The sequence below is a fragment of the Dipodomys merriami genome, unplaced genomic scaffold, assembly GCF_024711535.1.
Source record: "Dipodomys merriami isolate MVZ:Mamm:240054 unplaced genomic scaffold, mDipMer1.0.p SCAF_20, whole genome shotgun sequence".
In the NCBI taxonomy this organism is placed as follows: Eukaryota; Metazoa; Chordata; class Mammalia; order Rodentia; family Heteromyidae; genus Dipodomys; species Dipodomys merriami.
The window spans coordinates 21,279,753-21,295,847 of NW_027203382.1; the positions used below are offsets into that span (position 1 = coordinate 21,279,753).

The 16,095-nt window shown below is 39.4% G+C and overlaps 1 protein-coding gene across 2 annotated transcripts in view; it reads right to left on the reverse strand.

The window, feature by feature from the left end:
• Positions 1–15,893, reverse strand: part of LOC138832925 (zinc finger FYVE domain-containing protein 16-like) — a 40,458-nt gene extending 24,565 nt beyond the window's left edge. Inside the window, exons 1-6 of one of the 2 annotated variants that reach the window (XM_070031185.1) lie at positions 15,834–15,893; positions 10,646–10,754; positions 7,556–9,801; positions 6,667–6,763; positions 3,339–3,500; positions 2,018–2,160 (exon numbers count right to left, since the gene is read on the reverse strand). In XM_070031185.1, coding sequence (XP_069887286.1) covers positions 2,018–2,160; positions 3,339–3,500; positions 6,667–6,763; positions 7,556–9,801; positions 10,646–10,715 — 2,718 coding nt within the window. In that variant the 5' untranslated portion in view covers positions 10,716–10,754; positions 15,834–15,893. Of the gene's footprint in view, positions 1–2,017; positions 2,161–3,338; positions 3,501–6,666; positions 6,764–7,555; positions 9,802–10,645; positions 10,755–15,584; positions 15,686–15,833 lie in introns of those variants that run through there. The other variant, XM_070031184.1, reaches the window with a different exon arrangement.
• Positions 15,894–16,095: the final 202 nt, after the last annotated feature.

Sequence of the window (16,095 nt, forward strand, 5' to 3'; positions counted from 1 at the left end):
TTAGGAAGCAGAAGACAGATACATTCCATAATAGCAACCACCTAAAAAAACTACCCATCAAGACAGGTTTAATAAAGCCACCTTCCCATTTTTAATGCCAGCATGAAGACTTGAACTTAGGTCCTTGAGCTCAGCTATTTTTGCTCACAGTAGGTATTCTATCACTTGAGTCATACCTCCATTTCTGGCTTTTTGCTGGCTAACTGAAGATAAGAGTCTCTTGGATTTGTCTGTCCAAAGGCTTCAAACCACAGATTCTTAAGACCTCAGCCTCCTGAGGAGCTAGGGTAATAGGCATGAGCCACCAACGTCTGGCAAGCCCCCCTTTCTCTAAACTGTCTGGAATAATAGTGAGAACAATTCATGAAATCAAGTGATAATGTATTATCCTGTTTATAACTTTCATTTTGTTGAAATAATGATTAAGAATAGGTGATAGCTAAGGACATACTTTGGATAATTGGGCTTATTTGTAAATTTGAATTCAAGAACCCATACTTACAAATGGCATGTTATTCATTTTCTGTTTAAACCTAGCACTTTTATGTAAATGCATAAATAATCACTACCAGAATCTTTCGAGAAGTTTTCAAAAACATTAATTCAATATTGATCTAAATTTAAAAAGTCTCAGTTACATTTCATTGTAGCAATATGTGGCCCATGGATCCCTGGCATTGCCAGGGAGTTGATAATGTCCTAGGATTCTCTTCCATGAAATTAATGAACATAACTTATCATAAAACACTATGGGCAGAAGTGATGTGAAATTTGTGTACTGTTAATGCAAACATTTTTTAAAAATAGTAAAAATGTGAACTAATGTCACTCTTCTTACTAAAATACTTGTTTAAAAATATTTTTTCCTGAAAATATTATTTCTATTAGAATAGTGAACTATTTTAAATTTTACTCTATTTTAATTTTAAATACAGAAATTAGTAATAAAAATCCCACACAACTTCTGTCTTTCAAGCCCTCCCTAACTTTAAACATGTAATAGGGACCCAAGACCAAAGAGTTTCAGAGCCATTGCCTTAAATTCACACTAAAAAGAATACAAATCTAAACTGCATAAAGACATAAATATACTACAGAAATAAACTACAGAAATAAGGACATATCTCAGAGAGACTGTGGGCTCAGTTCCAGGCCATAGTTAATAAAGCAAATCATTTAAATTGCTTTTGGTTATCAGAAAATACAGAAGTTATGTTTATACTATATTGCAGTCTATTAAGCATGTAATAGTATTATATAAAAAAATATAGCTGGGTGCCAGGGGCCCATGCTTGTAATCCTAACTACTCAGGAACCCGAGATCTAAGGATCGTGGTTCAAAGTTAGACTGGGCAGAAAAGTCCATGAGACTGTTACCTCCAATTAACTACCAAAAAAGCTAGAAGAGGAGCTGTGGCTCAACTGGTACATTGTTAGCCTTGAGCAAAAGAGCTCAGGGTTAGCGCCCAAGCCCTGAGTTCAAGCCCCAAGACTGGCACCGCTTTTTAAAGTACACAGCTTCATTTAAAAATGCTTTTACTGCTAAAAAAAAAAAATTTTTTTGGGTCCGGTCGTGGGGCCTGAACTCTGGACCTGGGCGCTGTCCCTAAGCTCTTCAGCTCAAGGCTAGCGCTCTACCACTTGAGCCACAGAGCCACTTCCGGCTTTTTTCTTTTTGCCTATGTGGTGCTGAGGAATCGAACCCAGGGCCTCTGGTATGCAATGCAAGCGCACCACTGAGCCAACTTCCCAGCCCACTGCTAAAAATTTTTAACTGCGCTGTTGAAAATAGGTCAAATAAGACTTGTTCTGTGAACAGTTTCCACAGACTTCAACTCATACATAATGCAGTGTCTGCAAAGCATAATGAAGGAAGCGCAATAAAAGTAGGCACGCCTGTACATTTCTCATTTCAGGCAACTCAAAGCATTCAAAAGACAAGCACTCTAATAATTACATAAGGAATTACCTATAAAGTAACATTTTACTTAATTAATAAGTTACTTAAATTCTTTACCATGGGCACACCAGATAAGACAGGACTAAAATCTTCAGAACATCTTTTATTTCCAGATGATAATTTTGTTGTATCTGCAACTTCACCATTAGGCAAAATGCCATCTGCAAACCAGACTCTCTTCTGTTCTTTGGAACATATACCTAGAATCAGTTGAAATTCATTTTAGCTTGGCCAGTACCAAATGGGTCAAGAAATGTTTTCAAAACTTTTGCTATCCATTGGCAAGTCCCAAATTCTCAAGACTGCCAATTCTCATGGTTTTTTGTGATTCATCTATGGTGAACAGAGTGTGTTTCCAGATCTCATACAAATGAAGCCTAATAGGCCAAGTGCAGCCCTCGGTACTCTGCAGTGTTCAGAGAGATTACCCATGAAAGATACTAGGAAAGCTATAAAGCTGATATTATTGAGGCTGTACTGTGAATGTGGAATAGTATCTTAAGGACTTTGCATTCCTCTATCAAAATACTGGGGACTACTACTTCAAAGGAGGAAAAATTTACTTTGACTCATGACTTCAGAGGTTTCAGTCCAAGGCTGCTTGGCCCTATGCCAAGGCAAGACATCATGGTGAGAAGGGTGTAGCAAAGCAAAGCTGCCTACCCTATAGCAGACAGGAAGCAGAGAAAGAAAGAGAAAAAGGAAGAGGAGGCAAGACTCTAGGGCTTACCTTCAGTGATCCACTTCATCAACAGGCCCTACTTCCTAGTTTCCACCAATTCTCTGCAATACCACTAAATTATAATCCAGTAATGGATTAACTCATTAATCCATTAATCAGGATAGAGCCCTCAAGATCTAATAACTTACCCCCTTAGCACTACACAGGAGACCAAGCCTTCAAAACAAGTCTTTGAGAGACATTTCACATCCTCTATAATAAGTGAAGGGTAAATAAAATTCAAGGACTGAAGCAGACATGAGAAGTGGTGATCAGAAATATAATGGATAAGTAAAGAAACATGCATAAAAAGACATAAAAATAAAATGTTTTATCAAAATACGAAACAGGCTAGGCATGGTGGCTCATACATATAATCCTAGCTACTCAAGAGGCTGCGATCAAGACTATTATGGGTTGAGTACAATTTGGGCAAGAAGTTTAAAGATCCACTAACCCTAGTGATGGGGGCTGCTGAGACTCTTGAGCATGCCCATTTTGATACTCTAGTCTTCAAGCATGCGTGTAGTAACCTATTCCCTGTATTAAATCCCTCTTGTTATTTAGTTTGGTTTCTATTCCCTGTCTGGACTCTGATTATAATAGATAATTCTATTTTAATAATTAATCTTTAAGACGTGGTGTTTTCTTCATTACCTTCAACATTTGGTTGTTTAAGTGCTGAAATTGGCAAAGTTGTAGGTGAAGGTATACTGGATGTTTGGGTCTCTTGAAGTGGCTGGATAGTGGCACATTCATCAGAATGATTAGATATAAGATTAGAACCAGTTGGACTCATCATCCTTTCAAATGCCTGAGCTATAAAGGGGAAAAATAGTATTAGGAGTCTTTTTTGGACTTCAAAGTAAATTATAGTAATTTGTTATTTTTCAGTTGTTAGAATAAATAAATAAGCCAATCCAGAAAAAAGTTGGCACTTCACAAAGATTCTGTCTGGCTCCTTCTTCTAGTTGGTAGCACTCCACTTTGATAACCTACCAATGAGTTATTTCAGTATTATATCTGGCATATGTTTGACATCTACTACAGAAAATAATCTTTTATAAAATATGAAGGTCTTTATTTTTGCCCTTATACCTCAAGGGTTTATTTCCAACATGGTTCAAAATCATTTTTTTAAAGACATGAATCACTACCACTCCTCAGTGAAATTTAAATTGTTAAGATGGTTCAAAAGATCCCCACTTCTTCCACCTTCCTGCTTATCTGTCCAACCTTATTTCTCATTATACTCCCACTCACTTAAAACAATCCAGACACCTAGGCCTCCTGTACTTCAATAAGTTAATCCCATACTATCCTAGCTTAGGCTCTTGGCTATTTTTATTCCCTCTGCCTCTGTCCTTTTCTTAGACATGTACATAGCTCTGGTCTCTCCCTTCAAGTTTCTAATTTACATGTCATATTATCTTAGAAGTCTTATGGTGACCACCTTGTATGATGTCCATCTTATGATGAACATCTTGCCACAAATCTGTCATTATCTGCTCTATTGATACTTTTTAATGACATTTCAGAATATTAACACCATCTGAATCCTGTTTATTCTCTCCCCTATATTTGTTTTTTGTGTTTTGTGTTGTTTTTTGTTGTTGTTGTTGGTTGTGAGGTCTGAACTCTGGGCCTGAGCACTGTCCCTCAGCTCTTCAGCTCAAGGCTAGCACTCTACCACATGCGCCACAGTGCCACTTCTGGCTTTTTCTACTTATGTGGTACTGAGAATTGAAACCAGGGCCTCATGCATCCAAGGCAAGCACTCTACCACTGAGCCACTTTCCCAACCCTTTCCACTATATTTTTAAGTTCCATAAGAATAGGGCATCTAGTTTGTTCCCAATTTCAATACAAAATAGTCTCAATATTCCTGAGTCTGCAATATAGAATAGTATTGAGTAATATAAAATAGAATAAAATTGCTGAATCATTTTCAATCAAAATATACATCAGCTCTGGTAGCTTTTCCTTCAGCATTTCTCCAAAGTGATCTGCTGTTGGCTACTGCTAAAATAATCTTTCTTAAATGCCAATGAATAACATCACTCAAAAAATGGCTTCCAACAACCAAGATATCTTCCTATTATCAAGTGAAACCCAACTGCTTACTCTTAGGGCTTTAAAGTAATTCTAACTTGCTCCAACTCTTCCTAACAGCATTCACATGCATAGTTTCCTAAAACTTATACATCGTAGCACAACTTTTCCATTATTTACCATCTTTTTCTTCTTTCCTACAGTGAACATGCCTTCCAACTCTTGAATCTTATTTTTTTTTTTTTTTTGGGTCCGGTCGTGGGGCCTGAACTCTGGGCCTGGGCTCTGTCCCTCAGCAATTCAGCTCAAGGCTAGCGCTCTACCACTTGAGCCATAGCGCCACTTCCAGCTTTTTTCTTTTTGCTTATGTGGTGCTGAGGAATCGAACCCAGGGCCTCATGCATGCAAGGCAAGTGCTCTACCACTGAGCCACCTTCTCAGGCCCTCTTGAATCTTATTTAATAAAAATATTCATTCTTATTATTTCCAACCCTATAGCTGATGGCAAGATAACTTTTATTAATGCTTTCTTGTAATGTACAGCTTATAGCCCTATTGATAAAACTGTGTAAGATATAAAGAATAAATAAAACAGAACTGAACAAACTCATTTCACAGTATATTCTCTGATAAACCAAAGTTTGAGTCTCTATTATTGAGTCTCTTATATGTATTGAGTCTCTTATATCTTCTCCTTTCTTGGATTCTGTAGTCAGAATATGTCTTAATCCTTATTCAAAAATCTGACCTGTGAACTCAGAGAACACTGCTGTGTTCTTTATAGCCCTGTTAACATTTTTTATGAGTTTCAGAGCTAATTATGTGAGAGCTTGCTCTAAAATTTCTGAATTGTAGCAAATTATCTTGGCTAGCAGCACTAACAGTTGTCTTCTAGACTACTGCAACAGTGTAAGAGAAAACAAAACTATAAGGACTTTCACAAACAATAGTGGTTACTGAGAAAATATTTATACTCTGTTAAAAGAATGTATAGTCTATTATCTTCCAAAGAATAGATCAACAGCAGGGAGTAGGACAGCTTACCTCAGGCTAACAGACTCACATCAGAGCTTTTTGGAGAATTGCTGAAAAAAATTAATCTTCATTCAAAAGAGAAAAATAAATTATTATCAGGTATTTATTCTCCTGGTTAATAGGAAGCAGTGTCTGAGCTAGTGCACAGGTCTGGTCAAAGTGTTCCAAATAATCTTTGCTGAGAACTTGAACTGTCAAAAATTTTTAAGAATGCAAGAAGTACTCAAAAGAACAAGTATGTAGGGGGAACAAAAAACATAACACACTCACATAAAACCTGTAAGAACTCAAAGAAGACCACCAAAACTACTGCTAAAAATGAAAACTAGCTAGAAAGCCGGAGAACAATGGGATGCACACATACACATAACACTCTAAAACTTAGGGAAAAAAAAGACTATAACGTACAAACAGCATGGCAGTCCTAAAAATTCATAAAGTCATATTACTACTTTATATCTTATTCTCAATTTAGGTTATTCTTGAAAGGTACAAATTATTATCTTGCCTTAAGACATTTATAGATAATATTAAGCACTATTTTTAAGTATGTATTTTATAAATGTGAGATTAAGGTAATGAGGATGACAATGATGGTGACAAAACCAATAGGCAGATGAAATGCAGCATTTAGGGACTTGGTACCTGTTAAAAGTTAATGAACTGCTACTCCAGAAACTGAATGATTCCTTTCCAGACTGGTAGTATTAATTGTGAGAGTGGAACAAAAAGAAGAGAAACCAAGCCTTGGGATGTCCCACCTAAGCCAGATAAGTCAACACTAGGTCCTTGCCTTAAGAAAATAAAAAGTTTATCTTTGTCACAATCCATATTAAAAAAAAAAAAACAAATGTATTGAATTACAGGAAGCAAACATGTCAGGTAAATAAATACTCACCTTTATTAATCGTCTCATAGCAGATTACACATACTCTTGCTTCCTTTTCAAGATATTGAAGTTTACATTTTCTATTACAACAGACACCACAAAATACCTATAAGGAATAAAATACAAAATGTTTTTATTTCAAGCATATTATTTTATTTCTAGCATATATTATACATATTAGAGGCAAAGGGAAGATCCTACATTAATGAACCAAAATCCCTTTTTCAGCTTGACACAGTAGTTAACATCAGTAATTGCACCTGCTCCAGAGAAGTCATTAAGATTTCAGTTCAAAACTGGTCTGCAATGAGAACTCCATCTCAACAAAAAGCTGAGAATGGTGGTATATGCTGTTGTCCCAGCTAGGTGGGAAGTATACATTGAAGGATCATGGTCTGACTAGCCTAGGCATAAATGTAAGATCCTATTTGAAAAATAATGAAAGCAAAAAGGGCTGAAACTCCACTAAAACAGCTCAGTTGGGAGGGTTTTAGAATGAAGATCTAAAAAAGGGCTGGGAAAGAGTAAAAGAGTATCTGCCCAGAAAGTGCAAGGCCCTGAATTCAAACTCTTGTGTGACACAAAGCTAAGGACAATATTCTTAAATTTCACAAAACTTAAATGTTCATTACTTTCCAGCATATATTTACCACAACTATCAAGCAATCTGCAAAATAGTAGCGCGTTATGTATTTCCATGATAGGGAAGCAAAAAAAAATCTCATTGTAAATTAATATAAACATATAACCACTTATTAATCAGCATTTTTATACTGGGTTTCCAAAGACTCAAAAGAAATGACCTGGCTGGAGATAAATGTAAGTGATAGAACACTTGCCTCTGGGTTCAATTCCAATACCATAAAACAAAAAACAAACAAAAAGATTTTTAACTTACTTTCCCACATGCTCGACAGTGGTGTCGCCGTTTTGTAAAAGTAAATTTGACTTGGCAGTTCATACAGTTGGGAGCTTCAGAATCAGGAACCCAAGTAGGTTGTTTCTGGCCCAAAACCAAGCCTTCTTTGCAAGTGTTTTCAGGTGGGGACTCCTCATTTGCAGTTACAAACCTGGATCCACCTTCAAAGTTACTTTCTATATCAATGTAATTAGAGTTGAAGCCAACATGAGAATCAATTGTAGAATCTGTTGTACAAGTGACTGGAGAAATAGTATTTGCTAGGCAGGGTTCACTTTCTGGCATATTTGGAACATCCAGCTTATTTGGTTCCTTTGCGTTGCTTGTTCTTGATGGAAGACTAAACAATTGTTTAGGTCTAGCCCCTCCAACATGAGCAGACTGACTGCTAACAGAAGCCGGTAATTCATTTATCATCTTAGACTTATTAGTAGGTAACCCTTGTTCATTTGGAATTGTACATTTTTCTCCTACAGAAAGGCCACAATTTTCTCTTGAATTTTGTTTATCAATTGTTTCACAAAGCATATTAATACCATCACTTTTCTCATGATCTCCTGTTTCAGCATTGAAATATATATCACTGACATTTCCATCATCTAAGCCTTTCATATCTATCTGATTCATTTGAGACTTAGAATCATTTACATTTTCTTCAAAAGATTTTATGTTAGTGGTCTGAAGATACTGTTCTGTCAGAAAAGCATCAAGTTCAGCATCACTAATTAGCATGCCACTTTTCATGCTTTCATCAATATTGAAGTAATCTAAGTCTTGCCCATCTATATTGTTGCTTGAAAAACTGAGACCTTCACAATGATCCAGAGACTCTGTGGCGCTAGCACCAGGGAGCTCTGCCTGAGATGCTGTAGCTGCAGAACTAGAATCCTCATGGTACTGCAAAGATTCAACTCTGTTTACCATCTGCTCACATTCCACTTCTTTGTTACCTCTCTTTCCATTTACTGGCTGAAGAAATATGGTTTTAGATTTTTCCTTTTTCAACAGATCAGTCTCCCCAAAGGGTCCCCCATGTATAAGAGTAATCTTCTGTAAATCTTCATGCATAGTCACTGCATCTTCTTTATGACCTTTAGCTTCATTCTGAGGTAAAACGTCATCCTGGGTTTTACTATCAATTAGTGATCCACACAAAGACCCAGATAATGAAAGACAGGACAATGAAGAGTGTATACTTTCACTTGAAAGAGGTAAAGTTGAAGAATCTTGGATTGTAGTGGTGTTATGCTTAAGGTCTAAATTTCTTGAGTTTTCATTTGCAGACTGTTTTGTTACCACACCAATTCTATCTTCCTGGAAAGAAAAGTCAGGCAATTTGAAATTCTCATCTTTTGAGTCTGAATCAGTATTTGGAAGACTGCTAGGCAAAATATTCATACTATCTCCTTCTTTTAAACATTCTGTGGTGCTTCTGACTACCATATTTACCTGTTCTTTTGCCAAACAACCATCATCTTTTTGTAACCCGCATGACAGAATCTTGTGTTCTAGATTATCTTTGGCATCAAACACTGTAGAACTTTGTTGCATGAAAGCAGAGGGCATATTAAAATCAACAACTGGTTCTAATTCATTAGAGACCCTTTCGCCCTTTAAATTTTCTGTTCCACTGTATTTACAGGTATCTGAAAGTGATGTGTCTATATTTATTCCTAATTCTTTGGTTCCACCAATTTCTCTGTTTTGTAATTCAGAGTTGATATCATTCTGTTCTTCTCTGACAGTATCACTATCATGGTCTGTTGAAGAAGCACAGAGAGTATCTGAAACTGAAGATGAACCCAATCCAATCAAAGAATCTGTACTAGATTTTAAGTCATCTGGTAATAATTTTTCAATGTCTTCTTCACTACTCGTTGCATGAACTAAATTACCCATGTCACTTATCAGGTCACAGACAGGTTTACTACATCGGCTCATATATAAAGGCAGTAATTCATCTGAAGTACTACCATCCACAGAAGAAAGGAGGTCAAGTCCTGTTACATTTTTTTCACTTTGTATAGAAGTAAGTCCTTCAAGTGGTTTTTCAGTCAAGAGAGTCTCATTTTTTTCACAGCATGTTTCTGATGAGGCACACTTGTTAACACATTGCTGGTCCTTTGGTAATAGCAAAGTTAGCTGTGAAGAAGCCAACTCTGAAGAAACTGAACAGTGGTTAGAATCATATGTATTTTGTGGATGTTGGAGATAATCTTGTTCATCTAATTAAAATAGAAACGAAGTTATTTAGAAGACCCAAATTAGGTAAAAATCATAAAGACAATGAAACCCCCTTCTACTAATATATACTAATAAAAAAGTTATGATGAAGATACTGTGCATTTTAAGACTTCTAAGCTATATGGCCTTTTTATTTGGCTTTAGAGTATTTTCTGGTTTTCATTTATATAAAAAAAAAAAAAATATATATATATATATATATCAAGAGTAATAATTTTTTTTTGGCTAGTTGTGGGGCTTGGGCGCTGTCCCTCAGCTCTTCAGCTCAAGGCTAGCACTCTACCACTTGAGCCACAGTGCCACTTCCTGCTTTTTCTGCTTATGTGGTGCTGAGAAATCGAACCCAGGGCCTCATGCATGCAGGGGAAGCACTCTGCGACTGAGCCACCTTCCCAGCCCCTTCTAAATCAGTTGTACTGCAAAACCCAGACTAAGAGTTAAAAAACAATCTACGTATTTTGTTCTGCCAGTTTCCTAATTTCATTCTGAGGGAAGTACCATTTCTCATAGTAATGAAATCTCAACTTATGTGTAGTTCTTTCATGTCACTTTTAGTTTGTTCACATGCTGATTTTGTAGATTTTCCTGATAGATAAATTTGTATCTGAAAAGAAACTTCTAGTATCTTCTGTTTCTGGGTATTAATTCCACTCTATATAAGAATGAACTAATATGTTATAATCAAACAGGTCAACTTTTTACAGAAGATGACAATGTGACCAAACTCTACTCTATTCTGTACTCTAAACTGTATTCTATTCCTGAGATTACTGAATTACAGACATTTAAAAGTTCTGTTAGTGATAAAATAGAAAGCCGACAAACCTGGGTTCTGTTCAAAATCATCAAGGAGTTTGTCCAAGTCACAGACAGCTGCTTTAAAATAACTCTCCATCCTGCCCGTAGACTTACTCAAAATTTAATTCTTTTATGTCTAGAAAAACAGAAGATATAACATTTAATTTTGCAATATGAAATAGTGTCACCTATTTCATACCAGAAGATATTATCTGAAAAGAGAAAAATAAAGCTTAACAGTACTTTTTTGATGAATTTATAATTTAAGATGGAAAACAGTATACAAAAATAACACAAGGTCTGAAAGTGTGACTTAGTGGTAGCGTGCTTGCCTAGCATGAATGAAACCCTGAGTTCCATTCCTCAGTACCACATAAACAGAAAAAGCCAGAAGTGGTGCTGTGGCTCAAGTGGTAGAGTGCTAACCTTGAGCAAAAGAAGCTCAGAGACAGTGCCCAGGTCCTGAGTTAAAGCCCCAGAACTGGCAAAAAATAAAATAATAATAACAATAAATACAACAGAAGAATGTGTTAATAAATTACTTCAAATGGTTGCCTAGAATGGTTAACAATCATAAGCAGTGAGGGACAAAAAGATTAACAAATAAGATAAAAAGATAAATAATAGTTGTAACAAATTAAGTTACAAGTAACAAAATGCAAAGACAACAAATAACAAGATGACAAATAATTATTGTCATGGGCTAAGAGCCTCTCTAGTCCAGAAAGAGAGAAAAATAGAGATAAAAGAGTTACTTTAAATATGGGGTACAAGAGAATTGAAGAAATTGGGATACCTATCTGAAGAAATTACCTAAAATGTAGTCCATAGAAATGAGAAAAAGAGGGGCTGGGAAGGTGGCTCAGTGGTAGAGTGCTTGCCTTGCATGCATGAGGCCCTGGGTTCGATTCCTCAGCACCACATAAGCAAAAAGAAAAAAGCTGGAAGTGGCGCTGTGGCTCAAGTGGTAGAGTGCTAGCCTTGAGCTGAAAAGCTGAGGGACAGTGTCCAGGCCCTATGACCAGAACCAAAAAAAAGAAAGAAATGAGAAAAAGAAAAATATAAAAAGGAAGAGACAAGCTGGGTGCTGGTGGTTCACGCTTGTAATTCTAGCTACTCAGGAGGCTGAGATCTAAGGATTGAGGTTTGAAAACAGCCCCAGCAGGAAAGTCTGTCAGACTTTTTTTTTTTTTTTTTGTCATGGGGCTTGAACTCTGGGCCTGGGTGTTGTTCCTCAGCTCTTCAGCTCAAAGCTAGTGATCTACCACTTGAGCCACAGCACCACTTCTGGTTTTCTGAGTGGTTTATTGGAGATAAAGAGTCTCACAGCCTTTCCTGCCCGGTCTGGTTTTGAGTAGCTAGGATTATAGGTGGGAGCCACCAGGGCCCAGTTTCTGTCAGACTCCTATCTCTAGTTAAATCACAGAAAAAGCCAGAAGTGGAACTGTGTCTGAAGTGGTAGAGGCCTAGCCTTGAGCAAAAGGAGCTTAGGGACAGTGTCCAGGCCCAGAGTTCAAGCCTCAGGACCAGCAAAAAAAAAAAAGACAGAGACAATGGAAAGAGAAACAATTGTATGTAAACATAATGCTAGCAAGTTTGCAGAACTGATTAAAAGAAACTCTACAGACACAGGTGACACATTATAATAAACAATAGAGAAATTCAGACTTAAAACATACTATATCAAAAAGAGCAGCAAAAGATAAAAAGTCACTTCTTATGGCCTGGGCGCTGTCCCTGAATTCTTTTTGCTCAAGATGAGCACGCTTACCACTTTGAGCCACAGCACACTTCTGGTTTTCAGGTGGTTAACTGGAGATAAGAGTCTCACAGACTTTGCTGCCCCAGCTGGCTTTACACCAGAAAACTGGAAGTAACACTGTGGCTCAAAGTGGTATTAGAGGAAAAAGCTCAGAGACAGGCCCTGACCACCACCAACAACAACAATTTTTTAAAATAAATATGTAATTTTAAAAACAGGATAAAGGATAATATATTCTTTTCTATAAAGTTCTAGTATGTATTCTTACAATATAAAATATAATAAAAATCTGTTAGAAAAACATTTGATAATTAGACTGTGAATGCCATCAGACAACAAGGTCATGAAAACAATTATCAATACATCACCAAAGCAAAGGAGTTAGAAAAAAAAGAAAGAAGAGAACCACCTATTCCCTACTAAGTTGAAACCTAAGTTATATAAATAATAAAAGTTTTGGTAATAAAAATCTTTGTGGGCTGGGAAGGTGGCTCAGTGGTAGAGCACTTGCCTTGCATGCATGAGGCCCTGGGTTCGATTCCTCAGCACCACATAAGCAAAAAGAAAAAAGCCGGAAGTGGCGCTGTGGCTCAAGTGGTAGAGCGCTAGCCTTAAGCTGAAGAGCTGAGGGACAGCACGCAGGCCCAGAGTTCAGTTCCCACGACCGGCCCCAAAAGAAAAAAAAAAATCTTCATGAAGTATGATTTAAGAAAACAACAACTGATACTGCTGACAGAAAGCTGATACCTTTCAAAAAAAAAAAAAAGCCAATGTGACAATATGTATCAATAATGTCTCATATCTGACCTGAAGGTAAAAGTGTTGGTGAACTTTGATTTAAAAAACAACTCTGAGCTGGGCACTGGTGGCTTACTCCTGTAATCCTAGCTACTCAGGAGGCTGAGATGTGAGGATCACAGTTCACAGTCCCATGACCGGACCCCAAAAAAAAAAAAAAATCAATGTGACAATAGACTTAAATAAGATTCCCCATATTTGACCTGATAATTCAACTCATCAGAAACTTGAGTCTAAAACTACTGAAATATACAAAACTGTTTCACCAGTCTTTAGGTGGAATAATCTAAATGCAAATGTTAGGAGGCAGAAAAATTACATAGGCATCAAAAGCAATATTTATGTTTATCTTTCCTCCCTCCACTCTCCCCCCACCCTCCAAAAAAAACCCCAGCACAGTCTATGAACTAACAATTCTACTTTCAGGAAAACACTGGCAGCTCTGCATAAAAATGCATCAGAAAGAATTTTCACCATTTAAAGTTTGCAGTAGTGTCAAATTGGAAGCACCCTAACAAGCTTATTAATACCAGAATGATTAAATCAGCTTTCTCAAACTGTGCACTAAGGACCCCTGAAAGTGCCCAAGAGTCTTGGAGTGTCTCCCAGATATTCCCTTTCTCCATACATATCTCTGCAAGGATGGATTTTCTTCTTATGCTTCAACCTGAGAGTACATTAGACTGATCTGAGCAAAAAAAAAAATACAACAAAAACAAAAAATTCAGGTGTATTCTGTAGTGCCAGACATTAAAGAGATTTGCCTATAGGCAAAATACCACTCTTCTCACTAAATTTTGTTCTAGATATAACTATTTTTATACAAATCTAATTTGTTATTTTAATCAAAGTGTTAAACAAATGAAAAATGGTTTTCTGAGTTTTAATTTCTAAATGGTAATTATACTGCATTAAGAAACAAAAATTATTTTGGTACTCAAGAATTTTTTTAGATGTGATTACCCTAGTGACACTGTTAAAAATGAACTGTAATGCTATCCCATTATGTAACAATATGACCGGATAATAACTAAATGGGAATTCAGTTCCCAGCCAGCGGGGGCAGGAAAGTCTGTGAGACTCTTATCTCCAATTAACCACCAGAAAACCAGAAGTGTGCTATGGCTCAAAATGGTAAGAGTCCTCGTCTTGAGCAAAAAGAGTTCAGCCCAGGCCACATGAAGTGACTTTTTATCTTTTGCTGCTCTTTGTGATATAGTATGTTTAAGTCTGAATTTCTCTATTGTTTGTTATAATGTGATATATATATATATTGTTTTTGGTCCAGTCCTGGGGCCTGAACTCTGGGCCTGGGCGCTGTCCCTCAGCTCTTCAGCTCAAGGCTAGTGCTCTACCACTTGAACCACAGCGCCACTTCCAGCTTCTTTCTTTTTGCTTATGTGGTGCTGAGGAATCGAACCCAGGGCCTCCTGCATGCAAAGCAAGCGCTCTACCACTGAGCCACCTTCCCAGCCCTTGAGTTTTACATCTAATGTTATGATATCAAAAGATACTTTTGCTCTCGCATTACTGGTACAATCACAATTATATTTATAAAGCATTATAACGACACAAGTCAATAATCCAACTACATACTAATATCTCATCATTTTAATTAATTACAGGGAGAACACAAAAAAATATTAAATGGCTGGTTACGTGAATACATTTTCCTAATGCCTTGGTTTTTTTTCACCTATTACCATTAAGTATGAAGCTTGATAGCCAGGGGAGGAAACTATGAGGGAGAAATCTACATAGTATTCTACTCTATCAGCTTCCAGAGGCAGCGCGCTCAGACGAATAAACCAGGGGACCTCATCCGATCAACAACTGGTCTTTTAACTAAAAGGCTGTCTGAAGTCGGGCTAGCTGCGCTGAGGTTTTGTTTTTCCTAACGCGTCCAACGAGCTCCGTCCGGAACGCAGTCGTTTGCAATCACGGTAACTGCGGTTAAAGTAAGGGCAGCTCTTCGTGGTGTGTCAAGGTGGAGGACCGAGGTGGCCTCCGGCAGGTGCGTCGGGCGCCGCACCGGGGTTGCGGGGCTGCGGGGGCGCGGCCGCGGGGACGGCCCGGCCCTCCCGCCGCCGAGGCCCGCACTCCTCGGGAACCCGAGACTCCGCCCGCCGCCGCCGCCGCCGCAGCCCCTCCCCGGGACGCAGCTCCTCCTCCGCCGCGGCCCGGGTCGCTCCCACGGACGGGCGTGTGGGTGGGTCCCGCCGCCCCCCAGCCGAGGAGATCGCCCCCGCGGGAGGTTCCGCGGCCACCGGGGAGCGACACCGGCCGAGAGACCGACGCGGCTCCCGGAGGAAGGGAGGGACGGACCCGCCGCGCAAACCAGCGGCCGCCCCGCCCCGCCGCGAGGGCACGGGAGGAGGGGAGGCCGAGTCTTCAGGGGGTTCTTACCTCCCCACGCCCTGGCGGGGCTCGCAGGGGGCTCGACGCGTCGCCGCCCGGAGGACCAGCGAAGAGCAACCCCCGGAGTGTGCGACGCCAGCGCCGGGGCCGTCCCCCTCCCGACCTGGGCAGCGCGCAGGCGCAGAGTCGGCTTCCCTTCCTCACGCCCCCACCCCCACCCTCCAGCCCTCAGCGGCCGCGGCCCCCCGGCGCCTGCGCGCTGCGTCCGGGTCCGAGCCCCGAGCGTCACTGTCCTACCGGAAGTGTCCGGCTGCGTTGCGCGCTGGCAGCACTGCCGCGAGATGCGGCCTCGGCTCCCACCGGACACCCTGTAACCGGGATGAGGAGGCAGCGCGCGCCACCCTCCCGCTTCCTTGCCCTGCGCTGACCCAGACGCCGCCCGCCGCCGCCCGCCGCCGCCGCCGCCTGAGGAGCCTGCTGCCTCCGGTCTGCACTGGACAAACCCGCCTGGCCAGCAACTGACCAGACCTGTGCCGCCCCGCAGGCCCGGATCCAATCA